Below are 27,143 nucleotides of genomic sequence, written 5' to 3' on the forward strand. Positions count from 1 at the left end.
AACTTCTGTACTATCAATATGTCTTTACATAAGTACAGACTAGGAGACAGTAATGTTATGAACATACCAAAAAAAAATGTGTGCAAATTGTCTATATTTGGGGACACGTCTCACTGGTCTGTGCAGCCCTGGCTCTGTGGTCCTGAAGATCCTGACAGCATTTATGCTGTCCTTTGCTCCCAGATGACCACGCATTTTCCACTCTCTCCCGTGTTATGTGAGTTTGCCTGGCTACCCACCCTCGAGCAGGTAACCAAAAGATGTGTAGTAAATAAACCTGTGGTTTGTGACTCACTTGAAATGAACCCTGAGGCAACAAAACGGGGAGCGAACTGAGGAAGGGTGAGGACTGGGTGAAGGAAAAGATCGCAGACTACAGAGACAAGGAAGGGCCTGGGCTCAAATTCTGCCTCCATCTAGAGGTGCTACCTAGAGACTTTACCTTGGGTTTCTCCAGGAAAGTGAAAAGCTGTTTGCAGACACACTATGGAATCTATGAAAGGACAGTTCTTTTCGGTTCCTGACCTTGGCTTGCATGCAGAGTCCAGCCTACCTCAGCAGAAAAGTACTTCCAGTTCTCTGCTCCTCCCAGACGCCTGAGCAGAGCTTGGGAACTAGAGTCCCAGGCTCTGAACCCAAGCGCAGGGCCTGGTGCTCAGTGAGTTTGCAGGTCACTCCTCTTCTGGACCTGTTTTTGCCTTTGTCTAGAAGGCACATCTCTGGCTTTACTTCCTGGTACTTCTAACATCTACATCTGCTTTTCTAGAAGAGCCTAGGAGTCACAGTTAGGGAAGGTGAGTAGGTGGGAAAAGGCTTTTGACTAAAAGGTTAGTGCACATTTTTGGCTCCTACTTCCGAATCTTCCAAAAGGTCTTTTATTTTTTGCCTACTTAATAATAACAGAAAAAAGCCACGTCACTTTTTTTTTTAATTGAAGTCTTTATGTTAAGCCGCCCACTCCAGCCATTCCAGGACATGGCAAAGAGGGGGAGCAGACAGGTGTAATGCGGGGGTTTGTGGTGGAGGGGCTCTGCAAAGCTCGGCCTGAGTGCCCCAGCGGGGGTCACCGACTCTGAGGCCCTCTCTCGGGACCTGGTGAAGCTTCAAAGTCTCGGATCCCCGGGTCGGCTTCCTGGTGTCGGGATCTTCAGGACCCCAGAACCCAGGCTTGTGTGCCTGCTGCTCCCCCACCCACAGCATGAGGGCGGAGCCCCGGCGCGCTGATGTAATCCTGGCGCCTGGGCGGAAGGATATGGGACGCGGCTTTGGCTGGCCGGGCGCTGAGGCCGTTGCCAGGTAACGCAGCGGAGCGGCTGCCGCGCGCCGCCTCCCGCCCTCCGCCGCCTGGCGCTGGGGCCGCCGCCGCTTTACGTAAGGCGCAGGCCAGGGCCGCCCGGCGCTCGGCAGCCGCCTGCAGCCCTCGGAGCGCAAGGAGAGGCGCCCACCCGGTAGCCTTGGCAGGTAGGCGGGGGCTGGGAGCGGGGCCGTGGCGGGTGGCCGGCCCGAGGGATGTCCGTTTCGAGGACCCCGCGTGCGGCGTGCGATGAGTGCGCACAATGGGCCGCGGCAGGCTGAGGCGGCCCGGCCTGAGGACAGCGGCCGAGCCTCGCCCGGCGCCCTCAGCTTTGTCCTTCGGCAGTCGGGGGCGGGCGCGGCGCCGTGAGTGGCGGGCACGCGGGCCTATGGCACGGGGTCGAAGAAGGTGACGGCCGAGGGCAGAAGTGACAGGCCCCGGAGTCGCCGGCCTGCGCGCGCCACCGCCCGGACCCTCGCGGCCCGGCTTCCGGCCGGCGTCCCTGGAGCTCCGGGCGTGCACTGCCGGGCCAGGGCTGAGCGCGCTGCGTAAGAGGCCAGGACAGGACGAGCAATGGGGAGCAGACCCCCGAACCTGGCAGCCCCTCCCTTCAGTGTTTGCCCTTCTGTAGACAAACCTTAAAGGTTTAACCAAGAAAAGTGAGATGGAGATAAGCTGGGGAGGGGGACATGAGACTCTGGAGTGGTTTACTAAATGGGGTTCTTAGTTCTCATCACCTGCATCGCAGACTTTGCCTCGTTGCACAAGTAACTGACAATGCATTTTGCATTTCTGGCTCTTGGCTTGCTAAGGAAACGGTAGGAGAGGATTGCTGAGGAGCTGAGGACGTGCAGTTTGGATAACAGGTGATGCCATGGAAAAGCCTATGCATTGAAAGCCCCACGCAAGATTTCTGCTACCAGTATAGGACCCGTTGCATGACACTTTGTCGGCTTTAGAGACTTCACATTTAAAAGGAGGGGGAAAAATCTGTTACTCTGCATTCTGAAGGTCAAATATTCGCCCGCAGATATTTTGGGCCGAACCATTCTTAACTAGGTCTCAGGAGCTTTATGACAAAAAACCATTCTGGAACTATGCATTTGAAATACCCACGGAAGCTTTTTGCAGTTAATACTTATTATTGTAGATTTAGTTGCTCTTCTTGCCAAATGATGTATTTTTAAAATGTGTTCTTTCACAAGTTCATATATCTATATAATGTACCTTTATCATATTTCCCCATTATCTTCTCTTATCCAAACATTGAATTGTAATTATGTATGTATTTATGTGTGTGTGTGTTTGGGTGCATGTATATTTACGTGTGGAGGCTAGTGATCAATATCAGGTGTTTTTTATAATCGTTTTAAAAATATTTATTTAATGCGTATTGGTATTTTACCTGCATGTATATTGTGAAAGGGTGTCATATCCCCTGCAACTGGAGTTACAGACAGTTGTGAGCTACTGTGCAGTTGCTGGGAATTGAACCCTGGTCAGTCCTGTGGAAAACCAGTCAGTGCTTTTAATCATGGAGCCATCTCTCCAGTCCTAAGGTGTTATTTTTGAGATAGGGACTCACTAAGTAGACTAGGCTGGCCAAGAACTTCAGAGATATGCCTGCCTCTGACTTTGAGATGCTGGGGTTTGAGTTGGAGTCTCTCAGTGAAGCTGGAGCTCCCCAGTTCAGCAAGGCTGGCTGGCCAGCAAGCTTCAGGGGTTCACCCATTTCAGCCTCCCCAGCACTGGGATTCCACAAATGTTTAATCACTTAAAAAGTAGTTAGGGCTGGGGAAGTAGCCCAGATGAAGCCCAGTATTAAATTCTCAGAATGTAAAATAAAATAGGGCTTCAAATTGCCTGTAACAGGTTTTTATGAGCTTGTATTTTCACTAAGAAAGTGCCACCTTGGCTAGTGAAATATCAAGAGGATATGCCTTGCTCTTATTTAGTGACATAGATATACATGTATTGTTCTTTGAACATAAGGGTAAATATTTTTAACATGGTAACATTTAACAAGGCAAATCTGTTTAAAGGATGATTGGTTTATGATATACATATTATGAACATTAAAAAAAGAAACTTAATGGTGTTTTTGCTTGTTCCCATTTGTTGTGTAGCTCCCTCTGTGCCTGATTTTATCCCAGGGCTCTTTAAAAGTGTTGGACTTGCTCTTCCTCTTTTGTGTGGAAATGCACCAAGCCTGAGCTTTGCCCCTGTTTTTGCATCATTTGACTTGGAGCAGTTAATGGCCTCTGAGCTAGTTTTGTCATCTGTGAAATGGGAAGAATGGTGAGACCTGTCTGGCTGGATGGAGAGGCAGAGGGGACAGTGTGAAGTCATGTCATCATCCTCACTTAAGCTCTTAAGAAGCTGGGTTAGCGCTGATATGTCTAAGTCCCCGGATTCCCCTGCTGGCTGGAAGCAGTCAGTTGTCTTCAGGCCGCTGTTGCTTTCTCTCTACTTTGCCTGGCCTCCAGGATTCTCTTGGCAATTCTCTTTTCATGGCAGCCTCTGGTCCTGCAAGCGTCTAAGCACCTGTGATCTGGAGCTTAGAATGCAGTTATAAACACAGTGCTGGAGGTCCCTGGCAGTGCAGCGCAGTCATCCTGTCCTGGCCACCTCCTTTTCACCTCCTTATCTTGCTAAGACTACCGCTGCTCTGGACATGCCAAGCAGTTTCAGACATTCTTGATTTATACTCTTTCTTCTGATCTGAGTGTTCCCTACTTCTGCTTTCTCTAGTTTCAAATCTTCTTATAAGATCCTGTATCTTCTCTGGCACCTTTGGAAATCCTTCAGAATGAACTCCTCCTGACTGTATGTAGGTCATGGATGGATGACATGCTTTTTCTTAAAATGTTTCTTTTGTAGAAATCAAATATAACTATTATTGCTTTCAAGAAGACTTATTTATTAACCCATTAGTATTGGATTGGAAAGACTCACATTATGGCTAGAGCGATGGCTCAGAGGTTGAGAGCACTGACTGCTTCTCCAGAGGTCCCGAGTTCAATTCCCAGAACCATCATGGTGGCTAACAACCATCTATAATGAGATCTGGTGACCTCTTCTGACATGCAGGAAGAACACTGTGTAAATAATAAATCTTTAAAAAAAAAAAAAGGCTCAAGTTACATTCCAGCCCCTCTCTTGCTTCCTGGGTCACTGTGGGCAAGCTTGTACATCTCTTGACCTTCAGTCTTTCTGTGAAAGAAGTCTTATGTCTTTTGCTTTGTAGTCAGCTGGGTTCTAGGGATTGAACTCGGATTTCCAGGCTTGCTTGGCAAATGCCTTTATCTACCAAGCAATCTTACTGGCCCTGGGGGCTGTTTTGATTACCAGATTTTTTTTTTTAAAAGAAAGGTTTATTTTTATTTCTATATTCATGTATGTACATATTTTCCCTTAGACACCAGAGATGGTTTTGGATTTCTTTGGAGCCATAGTTCCAGGCAGTTGTGATCTGCCTGACATGGGAGCTGAACTCTAGTCCTCCAGAAGAGCAGTGCTTAATTACTAAACTGCCAAGCCCAGGGATCAGATTGTTACCAGCTCTGTATTCATGCTTTTGTCATTCCTGCACTCCTCCTTTTTTCTTTTTCTTGTAGTGTTTAGGATTAAACGGGGGTGGGGGGTGGGGGGGTGGGGGGGCATCATGTATTCTAGACCAGCACTCTACCAACTGAGTTACATCCCCTGCCCTGCCCCTCTGTGCAGTTTTTATCTATCTTCCTTGAATGCTTTCCTCCCTGGTTCCCTGCTCTACTCTGAAGCTATTGCTGGTCTCTAGGAAAGAATGTGTACTCTCTTCCCCTGACTAAGAGGCAGTATAGAAAGGGTTAAGAATGTACCCTTATTCTTGTAGTTATGTCTGAAACCATATGTCTTCTTGTACTTCATATGTTAGGCAGCTCCCAGAACACCTGACATAAACAACCTCTGGGAGGGAAGTTCTCTTCTGGCTTATGGTTCTGAGATTTCAGTCCATCATGACAGATAATAGATATGGTAGCTTAGAGATCTCCACCTAATGGAAGCCAGGAAGTAGAGAAAGACAGAGAGATATAGGGCAGAGACAAAATACCCCAAAGACCTGGCTCCAGCAACCTACTTCTTTCTGTTAAGTCTCACCTTCTGATGTTTTCAGGATCTTCAAAAATAGTGCCCTCATCTGGAGACCAAGTGTTCAAATAAATCCAAGGGCCACATTTCAGATTTATAATGTTGCACCCTGGTCCCCCAAACGTATTTATATATTTACTCAATCTCAAGAGTCTCCAATGTATTACATTTCAATATTGCTCAAAAGTCTACAAAGTCTCTTCTAAGACTTGAGACAATCTCTCAACTATGAGCCCCTGTAAAATAAGAAAGTTACACACTCAAGGGCACACAGTAAATGTAGAATTCTAAAACGTAGAATGTAGGAAATGTATGGAACAAAGCAAGATCAAAACCCAGCAGGGCAAACTTTAAAGCTTGCTGCTCCATGTCTGTCTTCTGGAGTGTGTTGTAAGCTCCAGTGGGCTTGGGCAGCCCTGCCATTTGACTCTGCTGTTAGCATGCAGCCCAGATGAACTTACTTGAGTTGGCTCCACTTAATGACATCATAGTGCAGGGACCCTCATCTCATCACACATTTCCTGACCCCAGGCTTTTCTTTGAAATCTGGGGGGAAACCTCTATGGCTCTACTTTGCTTACCTGCTAAACCAGTATCACTTAGAAGTGCAAAGATTGCTGCCAGTTGCAGTAGTAGTGGCTCCCTGAGACCATAGCTACAGGAGCCTCTAGAGTATCTGGGTGGCTGAGCACAAGGAACAGATCCTGGGAAACAGCTTCCCAGATGGCCTCGTCCTTGTCCACTCATGATATTTTCTCTCTTCTCAAGGAAGAGGAATTCCAAATTAGTTTATGTTTTACCACCCTTGAACCTGTGATGTGTGAGGTCTGCCCAGTTCCTAAGGTGCTCTGGAGACACCTTTTGTCTTGATGATAATCCTCAGCTCTTTAAATTAATGGTCCTAATTTCTTCAGTAGTCACACTTTTCTGACCATGTTGCAAGTTTTTCATTCTTTGCTGCTTTTTTCTCATTATAAACATTATTAGCTGTTAGTAAACCTCATTCCTTTGGAATATCCAGTAGGTCACTCAAACTCAGCTTGTCATTGAGTTAGTGTTTCGTTAAATGGATAAAATTTATTATAATGTAACATACACAGTTTCTAGTCCAGTTTCCAGCAGTCTTTGCTATCTGAAACCTGTCTTTTAAAAAAAAAAAGATTTATTTATTATTATAAATAAGTACACTCTAGCTGTCTTCAGACACACCAGAAGAGGGTGTCAGATCTCATTACAGGTGGTTGTGAGCCACCACGTGGTTGCTGGGAATTGAACTCAGGACCTTCAGAAGAGGGGTCAGTGCTCTTACTCACTGAGCCACCTCACCAGTCCTAAAACCTGTCTTTAATGTCCACATTCTGAGTGACTTTAGGTCTTCTAAGCTCCCACCAAAATTGTTCACCAAAAGTTCTGCTGACAGTATTCTTGGCTTTGGCTGGTTTTTCTGTATTCTATTTTCTATATAAGTCTTTCATATTCCTCCTGTAAGACTGGGTCCAAAGGCTTCTGACTCATACCAGCAGCAGACAGTAATCACCTCACTTTTCTGGGGCCAATTTTCTGTTTTAGACTTTCATCTGACATGAGCAACTTAAGTGGGAGAAAAGTGTATATTGGCTTGTGGTTTCAGTACCCTCATGGTGAAGACATATGGTGGAGCAAGTTTCACATCTCTTGATAGCCAGGAAGGGGAGAGGAGGAAAGGAGGCGGGCGATGAGAGATGGACAGGTAAGATATCCCTAAGGTATATCAAAGTGACCTACTTCCTCCAGCTAAACCTTGTTCCTAAGATTTTCAACATTTCCCAGTAAAGTGCCACTAACCTACAGAGGACCAATACATGAGCCTGTGGGGGACATTGATGATTTAAGCCACAGTACCTTATACCTTAGTATGAAATTGCTGGCTATCTCATGACTGTCTAGTTCCTGTGTCTGTCCTTTCCATCCATCAAGCTATTGGGGTCTTCACTGAAATATTCTTTGTACCTGATTTTCAGAATTAACTCTTTACTCTCTGATAAAATTTTCCAACTTAATTATTGTTACAATTTATTTTATGTGCATGTTTGAATTTGTGTGTACCACAAATGTACAGGTGAGAAGGGCACCAGATTCACTGAAACTGGAGTTACAGGGAGTTGTGGTGGGCTTCTCAGTGTGTGTGCTGGGAACTATACCCGGATCTTCTGTAAGAACAGTAAACGCTCGTAATTGCTGATCCATCTCTCTAGTCTAGTCACTCAAGTTGTTTGCTATTGTTGTTGTTGTTTGCTTATGACATTTTAGGTTTTTTTGTTTTGTTTTGCATAAAGGCATCTTCTGGATCTTAATGTCTTGAGGGAAGAAAAGAGACTCCTATTTGATGATTCCTTCTAGTATGCAGTATTCATTCATTAGATATTTGACTAGAATCACTTTGTCATCTGGTTTCAGAAGGACTGGGCTTGGGTCAAGGTAGTTTTCTGGAGAACTTTGTGACTCAATGCAGGGTCCAGTGTATAGCTGATATGTCCGTAAGGGTCAGCTTTCAGCTTGTTTGAGCAGGTGTAGAAAACACTAGAGCTTGGTGCCTTAGTTACTTTGGTGTTGCTGTTACCATAGTACCTGGTAGAAACATGGATTCATAGGATTTTAGTTCCTCTTGGGACAGCATGTAGGGACACGTCACTTTATGGAGGCAGGAGCACATTGTGGAGGCTGTTCATATCACAGCAAACCAGCAAGTAGAAAGCCAGACAGGAGACAGGGATAGCATAATCCCAGAATCACTCCTGCCCAGATAACCTTCTTTCAAGTAGTACTGCTAGCTAGGGACCAGACATTCAGAGCATGAGCCAGTGGGGAATAGTTCATAATCAGATCCTAACATTTGACCTTTGATGCTCCAAGATTGATGGCCATCTCATATGCACAAATGCATTTAATTAAAATTCAACTTCTTAACAGTTTTGACATTGTTTTTAAGTCTGGTGCCAAGTGGTCGGTCAGCCCTGAGACCATATATACACAGATAACATTCAGACTGAACAGGTTGTATTTATATATTTAGAAAAAAATACGTGTATTTGTCTTTATATGTATATGTGTTAAAAACAAGAAAAAAAATGTAAAGAAAAAAATCCATGAATTTGAGAGACAACAAGGGAGTTCCTGGGAAGGTTTGGAGGGAGGAAAGAGAAGGGGAGAAATGATACAATTATACTGCAATTTAAAAAAAGATTATAAAAAAGTTAATATCTCTGTAAGATTCAAAGTAGTTGCTTAGTTGTAAGTACTTCCTTAATTAATCTTCATTGTTGATTAGATTTAGAAATACTTAGGAACAAAGGTCTATATATGTTTGTGAGAGTGTTTCCTCAGAGGCTAATTTGAGGAGGAAAGACCAACCTTGAATGTGGGTGGTCCATCCCACAGGTTGAGGACTATGACTGGATAAAAAGGAATCAAGCTGAGCACCACGGCTCATCTCAGTTTCCTGCCTGTGGACAGCATGTGGCTGTCCACCATAGCCGGCTGCCATGATTTCCCTGACAGGATGGACTGAATCCCCAGACTGAGCCAAAGCCAGGCCTTCTTTAAGATGCATTTGTCAGATATTTTGTCACATTCAATGACACTGTGTAAAATCACAAATGAAATTACACACTTTAGTGTACAATAACATAGTAAACTTGATCATTCTAAAAGGGAGGAAACAGAATGGAGAAATAGCAAGGAACAGTGGACCAAAGTGAAGTTGAAACCCAGGTTGGCAAACAGCAAGTCCTGTCACTCCTAGGCCAGGTGGTGATGTGATCTGAGCTGCAGCGGCCCAGGTAGCTCTGTTTCGTAACGTTGTCATCCCACTCCACATGGTCCTTTGGTACTTGTTCCATTTGGTATCTTTCTTTGGCAGATGTCTTTCCATGCTTTTGGCATCTCCATTTCTTACTTGGCTTAGGGATGAACTGGAGAGGGCTTTTGTATACAATCAACGTGGAATTTTAAACCATCTTGAAAATAAGGTTATCTGTAGGTAAACAGGTTTTTTTTTATATGGCTTAGGAAGTTTAGTGGGAAATCAGAGTTGTTTGATATTGCCGATTTTTTTTTAACTTTATTTATTTTTTGAGACAGGGTTTCTCTGTGTAGCTCTGGCTGTCCTGGAACTCACTCTGTAGACCAGGCTGGCCTCAAACTCGGAAATCCGCCGGCCTCTGCCTCCCAAGTGCTGGGATTAAAGGCCTGCACCACCACCTCCCCGGCCCTGCAGCACATTTTTTAAATGACATATGAATTGTAACTTTGTAGCCCTCCTGAAATACAGCATCTAACACATCTAAGCGAGCTGAGCGTCTTCACTGGTCACTAAAGCATGAGAAGGTGCGTAGGTTTTCTTCCGTATGTACCTTTCAAACCAGAGACATCAGTAGACACTTATCAAAGCTTTTAGAAGTGCTTTTAAAAACAAATAGAACAAAAAAAAAAAACAACCAAAGCTCCTCTTCATCCTCTACGCACTTTCCTCCTCCTCCTGTTCTTTCCTTCCTTCTTTCTTCTTCATGCATGTTTTTTTAGCTGGGCATGGTCATACTTGCCTTTAATCACAGAGCCTGCAGAGTCAGGCAGATCTCTGGGAGTTTGAGGCCAGGTTGGTCTACACAGTGAATTCAAGGACATTGCAGCCTACATGGCAAAACCCTATCTAGACAGACAAACAAACAAACAAGCCAATCCTTTTATTTATTCTTTGACAGTTTTATACAGTGTTTTTGTTATATCTACCCCAATCCCTGTCCTCCTAAAGCAGTCCATTCCCCACTTCCCTTCTTTCCCTTTTATTTTTATATCGCTCTGAATCCAATAGTGCTGCTTGTTGCATGTTGCCTGGTTGTGAGGGCTCTGTGCAGGATACTGTAGCTACAGTGAGCTCCTGAGTGCAATCCAGTCCTGCCACAGCACTTTTCCTCATCCCTTAGCTCTTACATTCTTCCAACCCCCCTTCCCTGGTTCCCTGAGCCTTGGGAGGGGAACTGATCCAACTGCCTCATTAGAGGAGCATTTAGTAGTCACTTACTCTCAGCACTTTGACCAGATATGAGTCTCTGCATCAGCTGATGCCCAGTGCAGAAATAAGCTTCCCTAGCCATCATCCTTATCCTGAATGTAAAAATTAAATGGGCCTGCTATGGGCTTCCATTTTATAAGATATTTATTAAGTATCACATAGTAGTCTAAGAACAGTCCTGTGGTATAAAAAGAATTTTAATTGTCATTGAGGCCACTGCCCTTCCTAGTATAGATCATCAGTTTGTTTCAGCTACTTGGCTAGTAAAAATGGGACTTCTTAATCTTCATGCAGCTCTTCCTGTTGGCATAGAAAGAATATGGCCACATACTAGTTTTTTTTTAAACTATATTATCTTAAAAAGATGCTTCATTCATTTCCTAAGACTCAATGTTTCTAGAACAGGGCAGAAGATTGTCCATTTGTATTTAGTTTTCAGATAAGTAGAGGAAGCAGCCGTTATAGCCCTTTGCTGTTTCCAGAGTTACTTTTAAGTTGGGTTGTAGATGCTTCAGGAGCCTTCTTTTGGTTATACATAGGCTTTGGAGGCTGGGGCCCTCCTATAAAGAATGAGAAGGCTTCAAATTGCGTTTGCTTCAAATTGTGTGCCAAGGTCAGGAATAGCAAGCAAGATTTGTTTACAGATGTGAGACTGCTTCATGTATGGGCACACTTCATGCCGTCCTGGCACAGTGTGCTTAGGTTGGGGCTAGTAAGTAAGGCTTGTTTACAAGTGGGATAACTGCATCGTGTTGTAGACTTCATGCTTTCTAGAGAGACATTGTTTAGAATTCCCAGACCACACCCCCCTCACAAAAACCAAAAACCAAAAACCCTAAACAAAGAGCTTCTGAAAGCCAGAGTCTTAGAATCTGGGATGTCCTTGCTTTATTCTCTTCTGTTTCATTTCCTTCTCTTCTTCCATCTCCATTTATTTATATTTCAAAAGTACATTTATTTGTGTATTGTATATGCTTTGTGGGCATGCATATGGAGGTGAGAGGTCAACTTGAAAGAGTCTCCTTCCACCATGTGGGTCCTGGAGATTGAACTCAGGTCATCAGAAGGCTTGGTGGGAAGTGCCTTTACCCGCCGAGCCATCTCTCCATCCATCCATCCATCCATCCATCCATCCATCCATCCATCTATCTCTGTGTGTGAAAGTCAATTGCAAGTAATGTAGACCTTTGAGAACTGGGTGTGTTAACAAGCAGTGCACTCTGTAGTGAGGAAGGACCAGTCACAACACAGACTGGGGGCATGAAATGCAGACACACCCCATTAGATATAAGAGAGTAGCATACTCAAGAGTAGAACCAAAGCCTACTTGTAGAGTTTGGAAAATAATGAGGGGGAAAACCTTTCGTCTTTGTCTTTGTGTTGTCAGTGCTGTGCACTGGTGCCTGGCGGTAGGGAGCCTGTGGTGCGTGTGGGGTGGTAAAAGGTGAGTTAAAAGCCTGGCTGACAGTCTTATTTTGCTACTGGGAGACACGGTGTAACCACAGGTGTTTGCCCCATGTGCTGCTACATTGTTATTTCCCAAACCTCTCTTTGACAGTTTATTCTCTTGTGTTTGGATTAGGAAAGCATTAGTTCAACACGGTTTTGATCACCTGCTAAGGCCTAAGCATTCTGCTAACTAGGACACAGATAGAGTGTGTCACAGTTTCCACTGAAAGCCTTGCAGCCTCATTTGTGAAGAAATCTACCCCAGAGGCCAGAAGTAGTCTTGAAAGGATGTTGTAGACTCTGAGTGCCTGTGACATGCCTTTGAGACGGTGCCTGCCTGTGTGCAGGCAGAGATGATGGCTTGCAGGAGTTATGGGAGGCACGTAGACTCCCATTGCTGCTGGCAGGAGCATTTCAACAGCACTCAGACTGTTTGAAACCTTTCTAAAATAATTATCTTTCTCTTTTAAAAATCACTTTTCTTTTACAGATTTAATTCATTTATGCTACTGAAACTTCCCTCATGTAACTAGAGTGCTAAATTTTAGCAATGCTTTTTTTTTTTAGACTAATATCTTCTTATTTTGCCCCTTGACATCATTGTGGCTAGTAACACCTGTTCTGTTAAATCAAAGTTTCTCAACCTTCCTAATGCAGTGACCCTTTAATACAGTTTTTCATGTGTGGTGACCCCAACCATAAAATTATTTACTTAATAACTATAGTTTTGCTACTGGTATGAATTGTAATGTAAATATCTGATAGGCAAGATATCTGATGTACAACTTCCATGACCCCCCAAAGGGGTCAAGACCCACAGGATGAGAATGGCTGTGTTAAAAAGTCTGACTAGGATCCTTGCTGTAGCTGACTAACTGTGAGTAACTCATGTCCATGAAGAAGCTTTCAAAGCATCAGTACGTACTTCAGCACAGACGTTGATATCTTCCATCCCTGGATTCGTTGGGTTCCAGGTAATGACCATTTTGTCACCCATGTCCCAGGTGGATCACACTTCATAATGATGTCCTTGAGCATCCCTGCCAGAGCTAGATGTGGCACCACCAAGTCGCAGCCCTTTTGAATTAAGATATTAAAATTTAGGGAGTTGTGTCTCTGCAGCATTGTGTACCTCCCTATTTTAACTGAACCCCTTTTCCTGGTTACATTATCAGTGAGCTTCATTTGTTTTTACTGTTCCATACAGTCTGACCTTGTCATTGAGCCATCCACAAGTACATTTTGCCAGAGTGTAATTTGACCTGTTGGAATTTAGTCCTGTGAAGCATGATTTACACCCTGTCTCCACAGGGAGGAGCTTGTAAACTGTTGAAAAGAGAACTACTCATTAGCTCAAAATGGTTGTTTGCAGGAATGAGTCAAAGCCAGTGTCCAGTAGAATTTCTGTGCAGTGTGGCTGCCCATCATTCTCACAGTAATCTGCAGTTCTGTGTAGTATCTGGGCACTTGGAGTGTGGCTAGTATGATAGAAAGACTGGCTTTTTTGTTGTTTTTGACAGGTCTCAGTCCAGGCTGGACTCAAACTCAGATTCTCCTGTCCAGCTTCCAGGACATTAGAATTCTAACATATGCTGCCATACTCAGCTCAAGAAACTGATTGTAACCTGGGTAGTGCAGTGGTCGTCTAGCTGTGTGTTGACAGTGCTGCAGGGAAGGAGGCAAACATTTGCATCTGTGTTTAATAGTGACTTAATGAGATGCTAAGCTTTCAGCTGCAGAAATGTGTGCTCCTATTTCAGAAACTCTGAAACTTATAAAAGTGTGTAAGTCAAGTAGCAGAAAGAAGCAAGTATACTGGTGCCATAGTTACCCCCCTCCTCCCCTTGCTCTGAATAGCTTCACAGGAACTCAGAGGAGCCTAGAAGCAGTGCAGATGTTGCCTGTGTTATCATGTGTGTTATCATGCCATAAAGGTACTGTGATTGGGAGATGGCTCAGTTCATCCCGTGTTTGCTGTGCAAGCAGGGGTACTATTTGGTTCTCAGCACTTTACATTAAAATGACAAACTGAATGTGGAAGCTGGAGGATAGGTCATCAGTTAGAGCACTTGCTGCTCTTTCAGAAGACCTGAGATCAATTCCTACACCTATATGGCTGGTTGCTTACAACTTCTGTAACTCCAGTTCTAGGAGAGTCACATCCTCTCCTAATCTCCATAGACTCTAGACCTGTATGTGGTTTAGAGACATACATGGAATCAAAACACTCATTCACATAAATCTAAAGAAAAAATAAAAAAGGTGTGGTGTTATACCCTTTTAATCTCAGTGCTGGGGAGAAAAGAAGGGTAAATCCCTGGTGCTTATTACCAGGCAGTCTACGTTAGTGAGCCAGCCCAGTGAGATACAAGCCTTTAAAAGAAAAGGCGGATACTATGTGAGGAGGAACAGCACCAAGGCTCCCCTGGCCTCCACACTCATGCATACACACCCTACCTACTGTTCATACGAATGCACACTGCTTTGTGAAATAAATGTTCATGTGTTGATAACACTGAAGTATACTGCATTCCAAACAAGGGAAATAACCTTCCTATTCTAACTAAGTGGGCTATCTGATCCCTGAATTTTAACTGACAAGGGAGTGTCTACTGGATGTGGAATTTGAGGGAGAAATCTCTCTCTCTCCATATGTGTGTGTGTGTGTGACACACATACATACATATTTATGTTTACAAACTTTATAGGCTTGTACCACCATACCTGGTTTATGTGGGTGGTGGTGTTTTGAGATAAGGTCATACTCACATAACAGCAAGAGTTGGCCTAGGACTTGACATTCCCTTACAACTTGGAATATAGGTGTTACAGATATATACCACTGTACTTGGCCCTTTGTTTTTATTTATTTTAGAAGCTATTTAATTTAATTGAAAAAATTATTATACACTTGTTTGTGTGTGTGTATGTGTGCATATGCCTCTGTGGACGTCAGAGACATCTTGCAGGAGTCAGTTCTCTTCATTTACTATGTGGGTTTCAGGAATGGAATTCAGGTTTTCAGGCTTATACGACAAGTGCCTTTACCTGCCAAGTCATCTTACTATCCCCTAAAGATAATTGATGAGGTGGTGGTGGTGGTGCACACCTTTAGTCCTAGTACTGGGAGGCAGAGGCAGGTGGATATCTGAGCTGGAAGCCAGCCCAGTCTACAGAGTGAGTTTCAGGGCAGCCAGGGCTATGCAGAGGAATTAAAAAGCAAACAAAAACAAAAAAGATATCTAACGAGACAGATGTGACTATATCTGGATCTGTGGCTGCCTTCATTTCCTTAAGTGGATCCACATCTTTTGCTGGAATACTTTTTTATTTTATTTTATTTTTTTAAGAATTATTTATTTAGAGCCGGGCAGTGGTGGTACACATCTTTAATCCCAGCACTTGGGAGACAGAGGCAGGTGGATTTCTGAGTTTGAGGCCAGCCTGGTCTACAGAGTGAATTCCAGAACAGCCAGTGCTATACAGAGAAACCCTGTCTCAAAATACCAAAACAAACAAACAAACAAAAACCCCCTCAAAACCAAAACCAAACAAACAAAAGAATTATTTATTTTATTTATGTGAGTACACTGTAACTATCTTCAGATACCCCAGAAGATGGCATGGGATGCTATTACAGATGGTTGCGAGCCACCAAGTGGTTGCTGGGAATTGAACTCAGGACTTCTGGAAGAGCAGTCAGTGCTCTTAACTGCTGAGCCATCTCTCCAGCCCTCTGTACTGCAAAACTTTTACTAGTGCCTAAAAGACTTTTCATATTTCCTGTAGGGCAGGTTTGTTGGGAATAAGTTCAATTTTCAAGTGTCTGAGAAGTCTATTTCACCTTGGCTTTGAAAGATAGTTCTGTAAGTATGGAGTACTAGGCTGAGGAGGTCCTTTGGTGTTTTAAGTCTTACCTGATCATCTGCTCACTTACTGTTCCCAGCAAGAACTGGGTGCTGTCCTTACCTTTGCTACAGTACTTATATCTCTGTTTCACTCTGGCTGCTTTAGGATTTTTATGTTGGTTACAGGTTTGAGTTTTTTTTGTGCCGCACTGTTTTCTTTGTTTCATGTGCTTGGAGTCCTTGACTATCTTACTCATTTAGTTTCTGTCAGTTTTGAAAAAGTGAATATTAGTTAATGTACAGATATCAGCTTTTAGTTTATTTAAATGAATTTCTCATTCTGTCTCCTCTATTTTGAATAGTTGTGAGACATTGTAAATTTTAATTTCCCAGGTCCTGGTGTTTTGGATTCCTATAAATATCCTTGGGCTTTGTTCTGAAACCACAGTTAACTGAAAACCGTTAGGTTCTTTGGAGTCCTGTAAGATTTATTTGGGGACAGACATGGTTACTGGGACCAGGTTAGAGAAATGGAGACTGGAGATTCAAGGCTAGGCCCTCATAATGTACATGAGATGCTGTTTCAAGACATTACCACCACCACAAAAAGATCCAGCAGAAGATTTGTTAGGCTGGACCAGACCAGTATTTACACGATGGTTAATTCTTCCCAAATACAAAGACCAGACTTAAGGAGTTGTGGTTTCCTGGCTTGGCCGGAGATGTTGCTTGCTGCTGTTGAAGGTCAGGTACGGGGATTCATCCTTGCTGTGGGGGCCTCTGACCACCAGACCCTGCGGAGCAACGATCTACATGAGGACTCAGCATGACTCAGTAGCTGGTGTTGGTTCAAACGTACACAGTTAAACACCAGACAGTTTATCCATTTTGGAAAAAAGTTTTATAGTGTAACACAGCCCCTATGCACAAAGAGGCATAATTTTATTGAAACTCTTTTCAAAGTATATTTCTTCTATGAAGATAGGTGCTAGATATAGCCTATATGTTACCTTAAGGGATTAGGGGAGAATCTGGTATGGTCTCGGTCATATAGACAACATGGAGGTCACTTAGCCCGTTAACCACCTCTGGTCCTGTTTGTGGGAGCTTAGGAGAGCCAGGTAAGTCCTGGCCCTACAGATAACATAGGGATTAACTGAAGCCAGTGTTTCTCAACCTGTAGATTATAGTATCCTACAGATAGACATTAACATTATGATTCATAACAGTAGCAAAATTATAATTATGAAGTAGCAACAAAATAATTTTATGGTTGGGGTCACCACAACATGAGGAACTGTATTAAAAGAGTCACAGCATTAGGAAGATTGAAAACCGCTGACTCTAGGCAATTAGGCACCCCCATTCCTTGTCTTCTGGGTGGAAAACAGGTTATACATTTTTTTCCTTTGACAAAACAGCCCCGAGCATTTAACATTCCTGGTTTCTCTAGTGCTTATATATAGGCACAAGGACCTTTGTGCTCCCAACACTGTTCCTTAGTTCTTTACATGCTCAAACCCTTCAGTCCTCTGTTGAACCCTCCAGGGTAGCTCACTGCAAGGCTCTCATGTTTCTTCGCACATGCCTTTCTTGAGGTCTCCTGTGAGTTCAAGCTGCCTAAATTCTCTCACTCCCCTTCAGCTGTTTCAAGGCTCCTCACTCTGGCTGGTTTTCACTAACTTGTCAGTTTCATTCAAATGGTTGATGTTAATTGTGGTCTGCCTTTTATCTTGCCTGGGAACCAAACATTTATTAAATCATTTATGGAAAATGTTTTAATTTTGAGAGACAGCTGGGAAATGTCAGCTGATGAAAAGTAGAAAATCTTTGCTTTAATTTAGCTACCTTTCACAGTTTAATAAAGGTAGTATATTAGTGAGGATTTTTGTAAGTAGCAAAATACTTGGTAAAACATATTAGTCTAGTTGATTTAGAATTGTCTTCTGTGTATTTAGTGTGTATACATTTTACAGACACCTGGAGAACTCAGGCACGTGTCAGCTGTAGAGGGGCCGCCTTCACTCAGGAAGCTGTTCTGAGTCCCGTGGGGCGGGCAGCTGAAGTTTGTGAGCACACTGTGCGGATCAGTGCTGCTTGCCGGGTTTGCATTTCCTAGTAGGCTAGCTAGACTCTGCATTAAAACAAAACAAAACCCAAACCCAAAAGATAAAGAACAGTTTTTTACTTAATAAGTCCATCATTGAACGTAATGAAAGTTTTTAAAGGTAGTGTCACTGAATCAGAGGAGAGACCACAGCAGGTTTGACAGTGTAGTCTGTGGCTGTAGGACAGGTCTTTCATACAGCCTTAGGAACGCCCTGATTACTATCCTTTAGCTCTTAGCCATACAAAATAATGACCTGTGAATCATTAAAAAAATTTTTTTTGTTTGTTTGTTTTGTTTTTCAAGACAAGGTTTCGGAGTAGCCCTGGCTGTCCTGACATTCTCTCTGTAGGCCAGGCTGGTTTTGAACTCAGAGATCTGCCCACTTGTGCTTGGATTAAAGGTGTGAGTCACCACTGCCTGATGTGAACTTAAATTGGAAGATTGTTTTTACCAATGTTTTGATGAAACTGCTATTTAATTGTTTCCATTGAATTTAAGTATGAACCTAATGAATTTCTGTAAGCATTTTACCAGTCCAGTTTCTTGAGATAGGAAATGAATGTGTCATTGGGGACAAGCAGAGAATATCACCTTCTTTGTTCTCATTCCAGATGATATCAAGTTTTAAATTTTACAGTGTCAGTTTAAAATGCCAAATACTCCACAGGGAAAAACATTGTTCTAAGTTACCAGATACATTTTAAAAGGAGGAATACCTTTCTTTAAAAAAATCATACCAACTTGCAGGAGTCAGTTCTCTTCATTTACCATGTGGGTTCAGGGATGGAATTCAGGTTTCCAGGCTAATACGACAAATGCCTTTACCTGCTAAGCCATCTCACGAGTCCCTAAAGATAATTAATGAGGCAGTAGTGATGCATACCTTTAATTCCAGCACTTGGGAAGTAGAGGCCAGGAGATCTCTTGAGTTTGGGACCAGCCTGATCTGCAGAGTGAGTTCCAGGACAGCCAGGGCTAACAGCGGACAGGACAGAGAAACCCTGTCTCGAAAAACCAAAATAAATAAATAAGTAAATAAACAAATAAAATAAAAATCATTCTCATAACTCTGTGTATATGTAATATGTTCCTTTCTTTTTCATTTCTGTAGGTACTGCCAGAGACTGACATTGCCTCAGTGTGAAATGAAAGTTGAAAATCGCATCTCCTTGTGTGTTGCTATCATGGTGTTGATTCACTGGTCATGTCTGAAGAGGGAAATTGTGTTGTAGAGAGCTGACTGCTGAGCGGTCACTGCCTGTCCCCCATGTCCAGCTCCTCTCCTTTCTGATGGAGTGAAATCCTCTCCGGATACCAACAGAACGTCCACTGTAGAAAATGCTTTGCATTTTAAGAATGTCAGCAACCTAAGTTCATGCGCCCTGTCTATACAGTTGTTGTGGATGGTTTGCCATCTGAAAGCACCTCAAGTTCTTATCCAGGCCCTGTGTCTGTTTCTGACATGTCGCTGCTTCATGCATTGGGCCCAGTGCAAACCTGGCTGGGACAAGAGCTGGAGAAATGTGGCATCGATGCCATGATTTATTCACGGTATATCCTCAGTTTGCTGCTGCATGACAGCTACGACTACGACCTGCAGGAACAAGTAGGTATTGACTCATGCTAAGTGTTTTTTGACAGTTGATGACTATGTCTGTGTCTAGTTACATTCTGTTGTTGTGATAAAATATCTCAACAGAAGCTTAACTTGACTTATTTGACTCATAAGTCCAGATTATAGTTCATTATGGCTGGGAAGTCACAGTGGCAGGAGCCAGAGAGAACTGGTGACCGTCCAGTCAAGCGCAGAGAGCAGTGAATGCGTGCATGCTAGTGCTCTACTTGCCCTCTCCAGCCCATTCTGTCCAGGGTCCTCTGCTCAGTGAATGATGCCACCCGTGGTTAAGATGGGTCTTTCCACAGGAACTCATCAAGACAATCCTTCACACGTTCTCAGAGATACTGTGATCTAGACCAGTGGTTCTCAACCTTCCGAATGCTGTGACCCTGTAATACAGTTCTTCATGTTGTAGTAACCCCCAACCATAAAATTAACTGTAATTTTGCTACTGTTAAGAATCATAATGTAAATATCTGATATGCAGGATATCTGATATGTGACTTCTAAAGAGGTTTCCACTCACAGGTTGAGAACTAATGATCTAGACCTTTAGGCCTGCCTCCTAAGTATCAAGTTATCAGTATTAACTATATTTGTATATTCTTTTATTTATTTTTGAGGTGAAGGGCACATGTTCCACAGCATTCGTGTGAAGATCAGAGGACAACTTGTAGGAGCTGACTCTCCTTTTTACCTTGTAGGTTCCAGGGATTGAACTCAGGTTGTCAGGCTAAACAGCAGGCACCTTTGAGGATCATCATCTGACTCAGGCTCAGTCTCACTTGAGGTCTGCCCTCCCATTCAGTCCTGGGTTTGCTCCAGGCCCTGAGATCCTGGCACTGAACTGTGGTCATCTCAAGCTAGCTTCCTGTTCCAGCCCCCTGGTGCCAGTCTGCTGGTCATCTGAGGCTCATTTTTTTCAGGGAATATTAGGCTACTAATCAATCATTCAGATGTTCACTGAACACATTCAGAACACTGAGCATAAACATAGCCTCTGTCCTTTCTGCCACCTACTGATGCACATGTGACACAGCAGCCACACCTGCAACACTCTAGAGGAGGAAGAACAAACTTAAAGAATCTGGCCTTACCCTTCCACACACACACAAAAGCCCTAGAGTACAATAAATGCTACAGAGGTGTTCCTGGAGGCTCCTAATGTTTTCCTACTTCACCTGCCTAGAGTAGGGGATTGGCATCTTTGAGCTGGGCACATCTGCACTTTTCTGGCTTCTAGGTTGCTTATTTCCCTGGCTAGGAACTAGGTCAAATAAAGTTTTGTCTTGTGTTTTTTGTTTATTCTTTATCTTCTGATTTACTTTGATATCCTAGGATGACCTTGAACCTGAGTTGGTATTCCTGCCTTAGTCTTCCAAGTGTTGGGAATGCATGTGCCAACACATCAGCTCAAGAGAAGTTCCGAAGGGATTGAAAACCTCATGATCAACAGATGTGTTATTTTGGAATCTACTTTTTAATTTATTGCCATCTTTCTAGAAAATGTAAAATAGAGGCAAATAAGATGTTTGTTATCTCTATAAACACAGAGGAATGGTCTTTCCAGAAATGAGGACGTTTCTCATAGATTCTTCAATTTATGGGGAATTAGTTGTATTCAGTAAGACGTTGATTTCTCATTCCTTATAGTTGTCTGTTAGGAGTCTCAGTCTAGAAGATTTAATCAACAGTAATATGTTTCCTAAGTCAAGGTGTTTGTGTACTTACTGAATGCTGTGGGGTTAAGGGTAAAGTAGAGATGCACTCAAAGGAGAGAGAGAGAGTATGCACATGGCTCAGAAAGACTTGGTCAAGTGTTCTTTGGTTTCTTATTCATTGTAACAAGCTAGGACAAGGAGTCAGAGGAACGGCTTGTCCCCACCCAAATGTGGTCCTCTTCACAAGTTCTGGGGAAAATGTACTGTGTTGGAGCTATGAAATAGGACCTGTATGGGAATTGGAATGTGTACATATTTAAATGTGTGTAGGTGCAAGCAGAGGCCTATGGCATCAGTTAACTTTCTTAACTACTCTCTATTTATTAGCAGCACTATTAAACATGGACTATGTCAATTCCAGCTTGGCTAGCAAGCTTGCCTCTAAAATTCTCTGACCAAGTGCTAAGATTACAGTTGGCTGCCATGTCTGCTTATTGGCTTTTTAAATAGGTTGTGGAAATCCAAACTCTGGTCCTCACACTTGTACAGCAAATGCTTTATCCACTGAGCATTTCCCCAGTCTCTAAAAATACTTTTCTATTTAGCCATAAGGCAGAGAACACCATGGCTTGTAAGTGAAGGTCAAATAAAAAATGATTTTATTGTTAAATTTATTTCTGTTATGTTTTATCTATGTGAAGACCCAAGAGGGCATTTCAGATCCTCTGAGCTAGAGGTACAGTTTGTGAGACACTCAACGTGGGTGATGGAACCCAAACTGGGAGACTCTTCACATACAGCCAGAGCTCTTAACCACTGTCCTGCAGCTGCCAACCCCAGTGAAGGGAACAGAAACAAATTGTGTTCAAAATTAAAACTACCTGTTAGGTATATGTTGAATTACCTTGTAGGAGCATGAACTGTTAATGGAAAATATTAAAATGAAGGAATGTATGTGAGGAATGTGCAAGTCAGAGCAATATCAGAACAAATGCTGCTGGCATGAGCTCGAGTCCATAGTAACCTAGGCTCTCCTTGAGCTTGATGTGCAACCAAGGATGACCTTGAACTCCTGGTTTCCCTGCCTCTGCCTTACAAGTGCTAGGATTATAGTGGTATACCATCATGCCCAGTTTACCGCATGCATGCTATTAATTGAACCCAGGGTTTCCTGCAGACTAAGGCAAGGGCCCAACCAACTAAACCACATCATAGCTCTTTTGTTTATATTTTTTAAAAATTGTTTTTAATCTCTCTCTCTCTCTCTCTCTCTCTCTCTCTCTCTCTCTCTCTCTCTCTCTCTCTGTGTGTGTGTGTGTGTGTGTGTGTGTGTGTGTGTGTGTGTGTGTGTTGTGTATTGTGAGTATGGATGCCTGAGGAGGTTAGAGGCATCAGATCCTCTGGAATTGGAGTTCATGTATAAGCCACTCACTTGATGTAGGTGCTAAGAACAGAACTCATGGCCTCTGGAAGAGCTGGAATAGGCTTTTAATCTTACTAAGCCATTTTTACAGCCTGTTTTACGTGTGTGTGTGTGCGTGCGTGCGTGCGTGCGTGCGTGTGTGTGTGTGTGTGTGTGTGTGTGTGTGTAAGAATAGTTTAGTGGCACAAAGAAGTCTTGATAAGTATTAGATTTTGATTCAGTTTCTACATTTTACTTAAATGTTATTTTATACATGCCTTGCACCGCATTGGACACAGAGACAACTAAGGATGGGTTCCTAAAAGACATTTGACAGTTTTTAGAGCAACAGAACACTGGGTTGGGCAGAGTTTGGGGACAGGAACACCAGGGGTCCCTGAATGGGTTAGGAAATATGGCGAATACACAATCGAGCTATGAGCTGAGAGCAAGCAGGAGAAGAGGCTGCTGTGGGCTAGAGAGGAGGCCAGCATTCCTTCAGCCAGCAGCAGGAGGAGCTACATGGTAGTGGGGATGCAGACTTTGGGTCACTGAAGTTAGGGAGCCACTGAGGAGACAGCCTCTGTTTGGGGAAGACATAGAAGATAGGAGTAGATCCAGCTGCCATGAAGCGTCCACTTGGAGCTTTCCGTCTCCTCTGGCAGGTATTTGTTTTTCTAAGTAATGGGATGAAAGGTTAGTGGATCATTAGACAGCTTCAATTCTGGTCATAGTTGCCGTTCACAAGGGCCTAAAAGGTCTGATCCGAACTGTCCTCACGGAAGTCACCTAGCTGCACATGCAGAAGTAGGGCTGCCCCTTGACTCTCTGGCTGCCTCCTCCTCTCGGCTTGTTTTTGACCTAGCTCCCTGTAGGGTAGATGGTGGTGACACTGTCTTGAGCAGACACTTGAAGGCAGGCCCTGACCCTTTGTTTTTAGCCACCTAGGGCCTGAAGTTGATGATAGTATGCATGCTGGAGGAGGGGAACACAGACTCATTCAGACTCACTGGGCTCTGTTCTTGAGGAGGCTGTTAACAGGAAGATGTGGGAGGCAGGGTGGGTGCTTAACAGCAGACGGCGGTAACACCAGCTGTATTTTAGAATACCATGTCCTTTTCCTTCCTCCAGTTCCCAATCTCCTTTTTGAAAGAAGACAGCATGAGGAAGTCAGTCAAAGCCTTACTTAACCTTATGTCGCCTCACAAGTGTGTCTAGAAAAGCAGCTGCTAATAAATAGTCTCCCGAGGAGCTCTTCTGCCTCATCTTGATAATGTTCGACTTCCAGAATAGAGCTGTGAAAAAGACACACTTTATCTTATTCAGTGTTTTGAGTAAACTGTTTGGCACATGTCTACTGATTTATGTTTATCAACCAGTCGACTTTTAGTGGAGCATAGAAGATAGATTAAAAAGTATGTTATCAGTGAACTTCCTGTTGCTGTGACAAACACATATGTATGTATATACATATATCACACACACCCCAAAAACAGCCTGAAAGGGGAAAGATTATTTTGGATTGGAGTTGGAGAGATTTCAGTCCATAGTGGGCTGGTTTCATTGTTTTTACGAGGTCTGGCATGGTAAAATGCATAGCAGTGGGAAGCTTCTTTCTCTTAGCATCTGGGAAGCAGAGAAGGAAGTGACTGGGAAGGGCAATGGGGAAGCAGCAGAGACAAAAGATACACCTTGGAAAGCATACTCATTGACCCCCATGCTCAAAGTAGTTCTTACTTCCTTATACCCTTGTCCCACTTCAGGCCCTAGGTGCCTAAAAGCAGAGGGTCAGGGCCTGCCTTCAAGGGTCTGCTTGAGAGGTGTGAGACATGATGCCCAGCGCCACCACGTCTGCCCTACAGGGAGCTAGGCCAAAACCAAGCTGAGAGGAGGAGGCAGCCAGAGAATCAGAGCAGAAGCCCCAGCCACACTGAAGCTTGGAAACAAACCAAGCAAGGGCCAGCCCTACTTCTGCATGTACAGCTGGGTGACTTCCCTGAGGCCAGTTCTACATGAACTCAACAGTGGGCGTTTATATTCAGCATAAAATAGAAGTATTTTGGGGTCTTTTTATTATATTTTTAAAATTAATTCATTTTAATAAAATGTTTAATAACTTATATACAGTATATAAAACAAAAATATAGAGTGGGAGAGCTCTTGAAATAAGTGGAAAGAACAGGATACAAAAGGTATATGTGCTATGCTATATTTTTATGTAGCTTTTGTTACAGGCTTTGTTTCCTAGTGAATTCAACCTGAAACTTAAAGGATAAACAACACTGTGTGTCTTAATGCAGTAAAAATTCTAACAGATTTTTAAGTTATAAACTATACCACACTGCCTTGTGTGCTTCAGCAGCACATTAGCATCAGAAAAAGATTAGGGTTTACAAAGACCTTGTAAATAAGCAGACTTGGGCTTGCTGTAAAAGCAGAATTTGATAGTATCTTTTTGAGGACATTATCAAAGGTAAAATATATAAAATCCTTTTTATGACTGGCCATTAACAGGACAGTTAAGAAGAAAAGGCATCCATATTGGAAAGGAATCAAACTATCTCTAGTCAGATATGACACTGTTTTATAGACAACAAGATGCCTGTTAAGGGATGAATATCCAGATTGGGTGTGGCGGGGCACTTGGCACTGGGGCCATATTTCAGCAGTAGAGCATTTGCTTAGTTTGTGGAGGCCTTGGGTTCATACCCAGTATTACAAAACAAAACAAGAAATGGGTGAAGGGAAAGGTACAGAAGGGTGGGGGTATCCTAAAAACAGTTCTATTTACAGTAGTTTCAAAGACAAAATATTAGGAATACATTTAGCACAAGTGTGAGACTTCTATAAGAAGGCGTTAAATGTGTAAAGACCTCAAAACCCGAATGGGAAAATGTGTTCATGATGAATAAAGTCGTTATCATTAAGATGGCTGGAAAGATGGCTTAGCGGTTAAGAGCACTGACTACTCTTCCAGAGGTCCTGAGTTCAATTCCCAGCAACCACATGGCGGCTCACTACCATCTGCAATGGGGTCTGATGCCCTCTTCAGGTTTGTCTGAAGAGAGCAATGGTGAATACATTAAACAAACACAAACAAACAAACAAAAAAGACGGCAGTACTCCCCAGACTGGTCTGTACATCCACCAGTCATCAGAACCTTGGCCACCTTTATATTGCGGAGAGTGAATGATGACTCTAAAATTTGTGTGAGAAACACATAATATGCCCAAGAGCCCCAGATCCCTGGAAGCAACAAACAAAAAGACAGCAACTTTAGAGGGCTTACTTCCCGATTCCAGATTTTCCTGCAAGGGTCTGATGAGGTAGTTTAATCCTGGCCTGTGACTGTGAGCCTTACGTCACTGAGAGCCCTTTGTCTGTGGTTAGCAACAATGTAGAAAGAACTTTTCTTTCAGCTAATAGACCTGGGGCCCTGAAGAGAGTGAAGGTGCATTCATTTCAGCAGTAAATGCAATAAAATGGAGCAATGCAGAGAAGACTGGATGCCCCTGTGCAGGGATGCCATGCAGATTCACAAAGGATACTGGTTTTTATGATACTAAAAAAGAAAATGAAGCTTAACTCTTGCCTCCTACCATATTGAAAAGTTTGCTCACAATGGACCAGATATTTGAATATAAGGGCTCAAAACTTGGGTTAGGCAGTGGTGAGAAGCATATGAATTCATAGGGTATATAAATTAATAAGACCTTACCAGAGTAAAACCTTTGGCAGTTCAGATAATACTATCATGGAGGTAAAGAGGCAAGTTATATTCTGAAAGATATGCAGGCAGGTAGGTTAGGACCTCTTGCAGCTCACCACAGAGAAAGACCCCAAGGTAGATTTGTCAGAGACAATGTGCTGCTGCTGATTCAGTCCACAGGAAGGTGGTTAGCATGAGTTGTCATTCCAGGGTGGTGACAGTAAAGAACACAGTCAAAGATGATGGCAAGGTGCTGATGTGATTGTATAGCAGCAGCTTTGGAAAACAATCAAGAGATTAAACACTGTTCAAATATAGTCCAATATGTTTGTCTAATTATTTGTCATCTGCCTGTCTTGTCTATCGTCTTATCTATACCAAAGAGCATTGAAAATCAGTGTCTATGCCAATACTTTTATTTGAGTGTCCAAAGCCATGTGGCTGCTAGCCAAAAGTGAAAATAATGTAAACATCTGTGGATGAATAGGTAAACAACATATTCCAGCCATATGGTTTGTATTAATTTGGTCCTAAACAGGAGTAAAACCGTGATCCATGTTACTACAGCATGGATGAGCATTGGAGACATGCTAAATGGAAGGCTAAACCCAAAGGCAGGCATCACGTGAATGACTCCATCGATAGCATCTGGCACAGTCAGGGCTGTGCATGAATGGCAAATGCTTATAGGCACAGGGTCCTTGTAGGTTGAGGAAATGTTTAAAGTTAAATAGTGATGTCTGTGGTGTAGCCTTCTATACAAAAAATCCAAACCAAAACCTAAATCATGTTAAAAGTAAATGTTTGTATCTGCAACATTTAGCGTGGGTGTGGCCTATGCTGCTCTCTTCCAGCATGCTGACTGGGATG

The 27,143-nt window shown here is 43.1% G+C and overlaps 1 protein-coding gene and 1 pseudogene across 5 annotated transcripts in view; one reads left to right on the forward strand and one right to left on the reverse strand.

The window, feature by feature from the left end:
• The first annotated feature begins 641 nt into the window (after positions 1-641).
• Kiaa0232 (KIAA0232 ortholog) overlaps positions 642-27,143 on the forward strand; it is a 59,708-nt gene continuing 33,206 nt past the window's right edge. Inside the window, exons 1-3 of one of the 5 annotated variants that reach the window (XM_052199627.1) lie at positions 1,310-1,461; positions 6,995-7,154; positions 18,994-19,488. In XM_052199627.1, the coding sequence (XP_052055587.1) occupies positions 19,258-19,488 (231 nt within the window). In that variant the 5' untranslated portion in view covers positions 1,310-1,461; positions 6,995-7,154; positions 18,994-19,257. Of the gene's footprint in view, positions 795-1,308; positions 1,462-2,015; positions 2,161-6,994; positions 7,155-18,993; positions 19,489-27,143 lie in introns of those variants that run through there. The other 4 variants (XM_052199626.1, XM_052199629.1, XM_052199624.1 and 1 more) reach the window with 4 other exon arrangements.
• On the reverse strand, positions 20,429-20,569 carry LOC127696901 (uncharacterized; annotated as a pseudogene).

This window comes from Apodemus sylvaticus, chromosome 11, assembly GCF_947179515.1.
Source record: "Apodemus sylvaticus chromosome 11, mApoSyl1.1, whole genome shotgun sequence".
Taxonomy (NCBI): Eukaryota; Metazoa; Chordata; class Mammalia; order Rodentia; family Muridae; genus Apodemus; species Apodemus sylvaticus.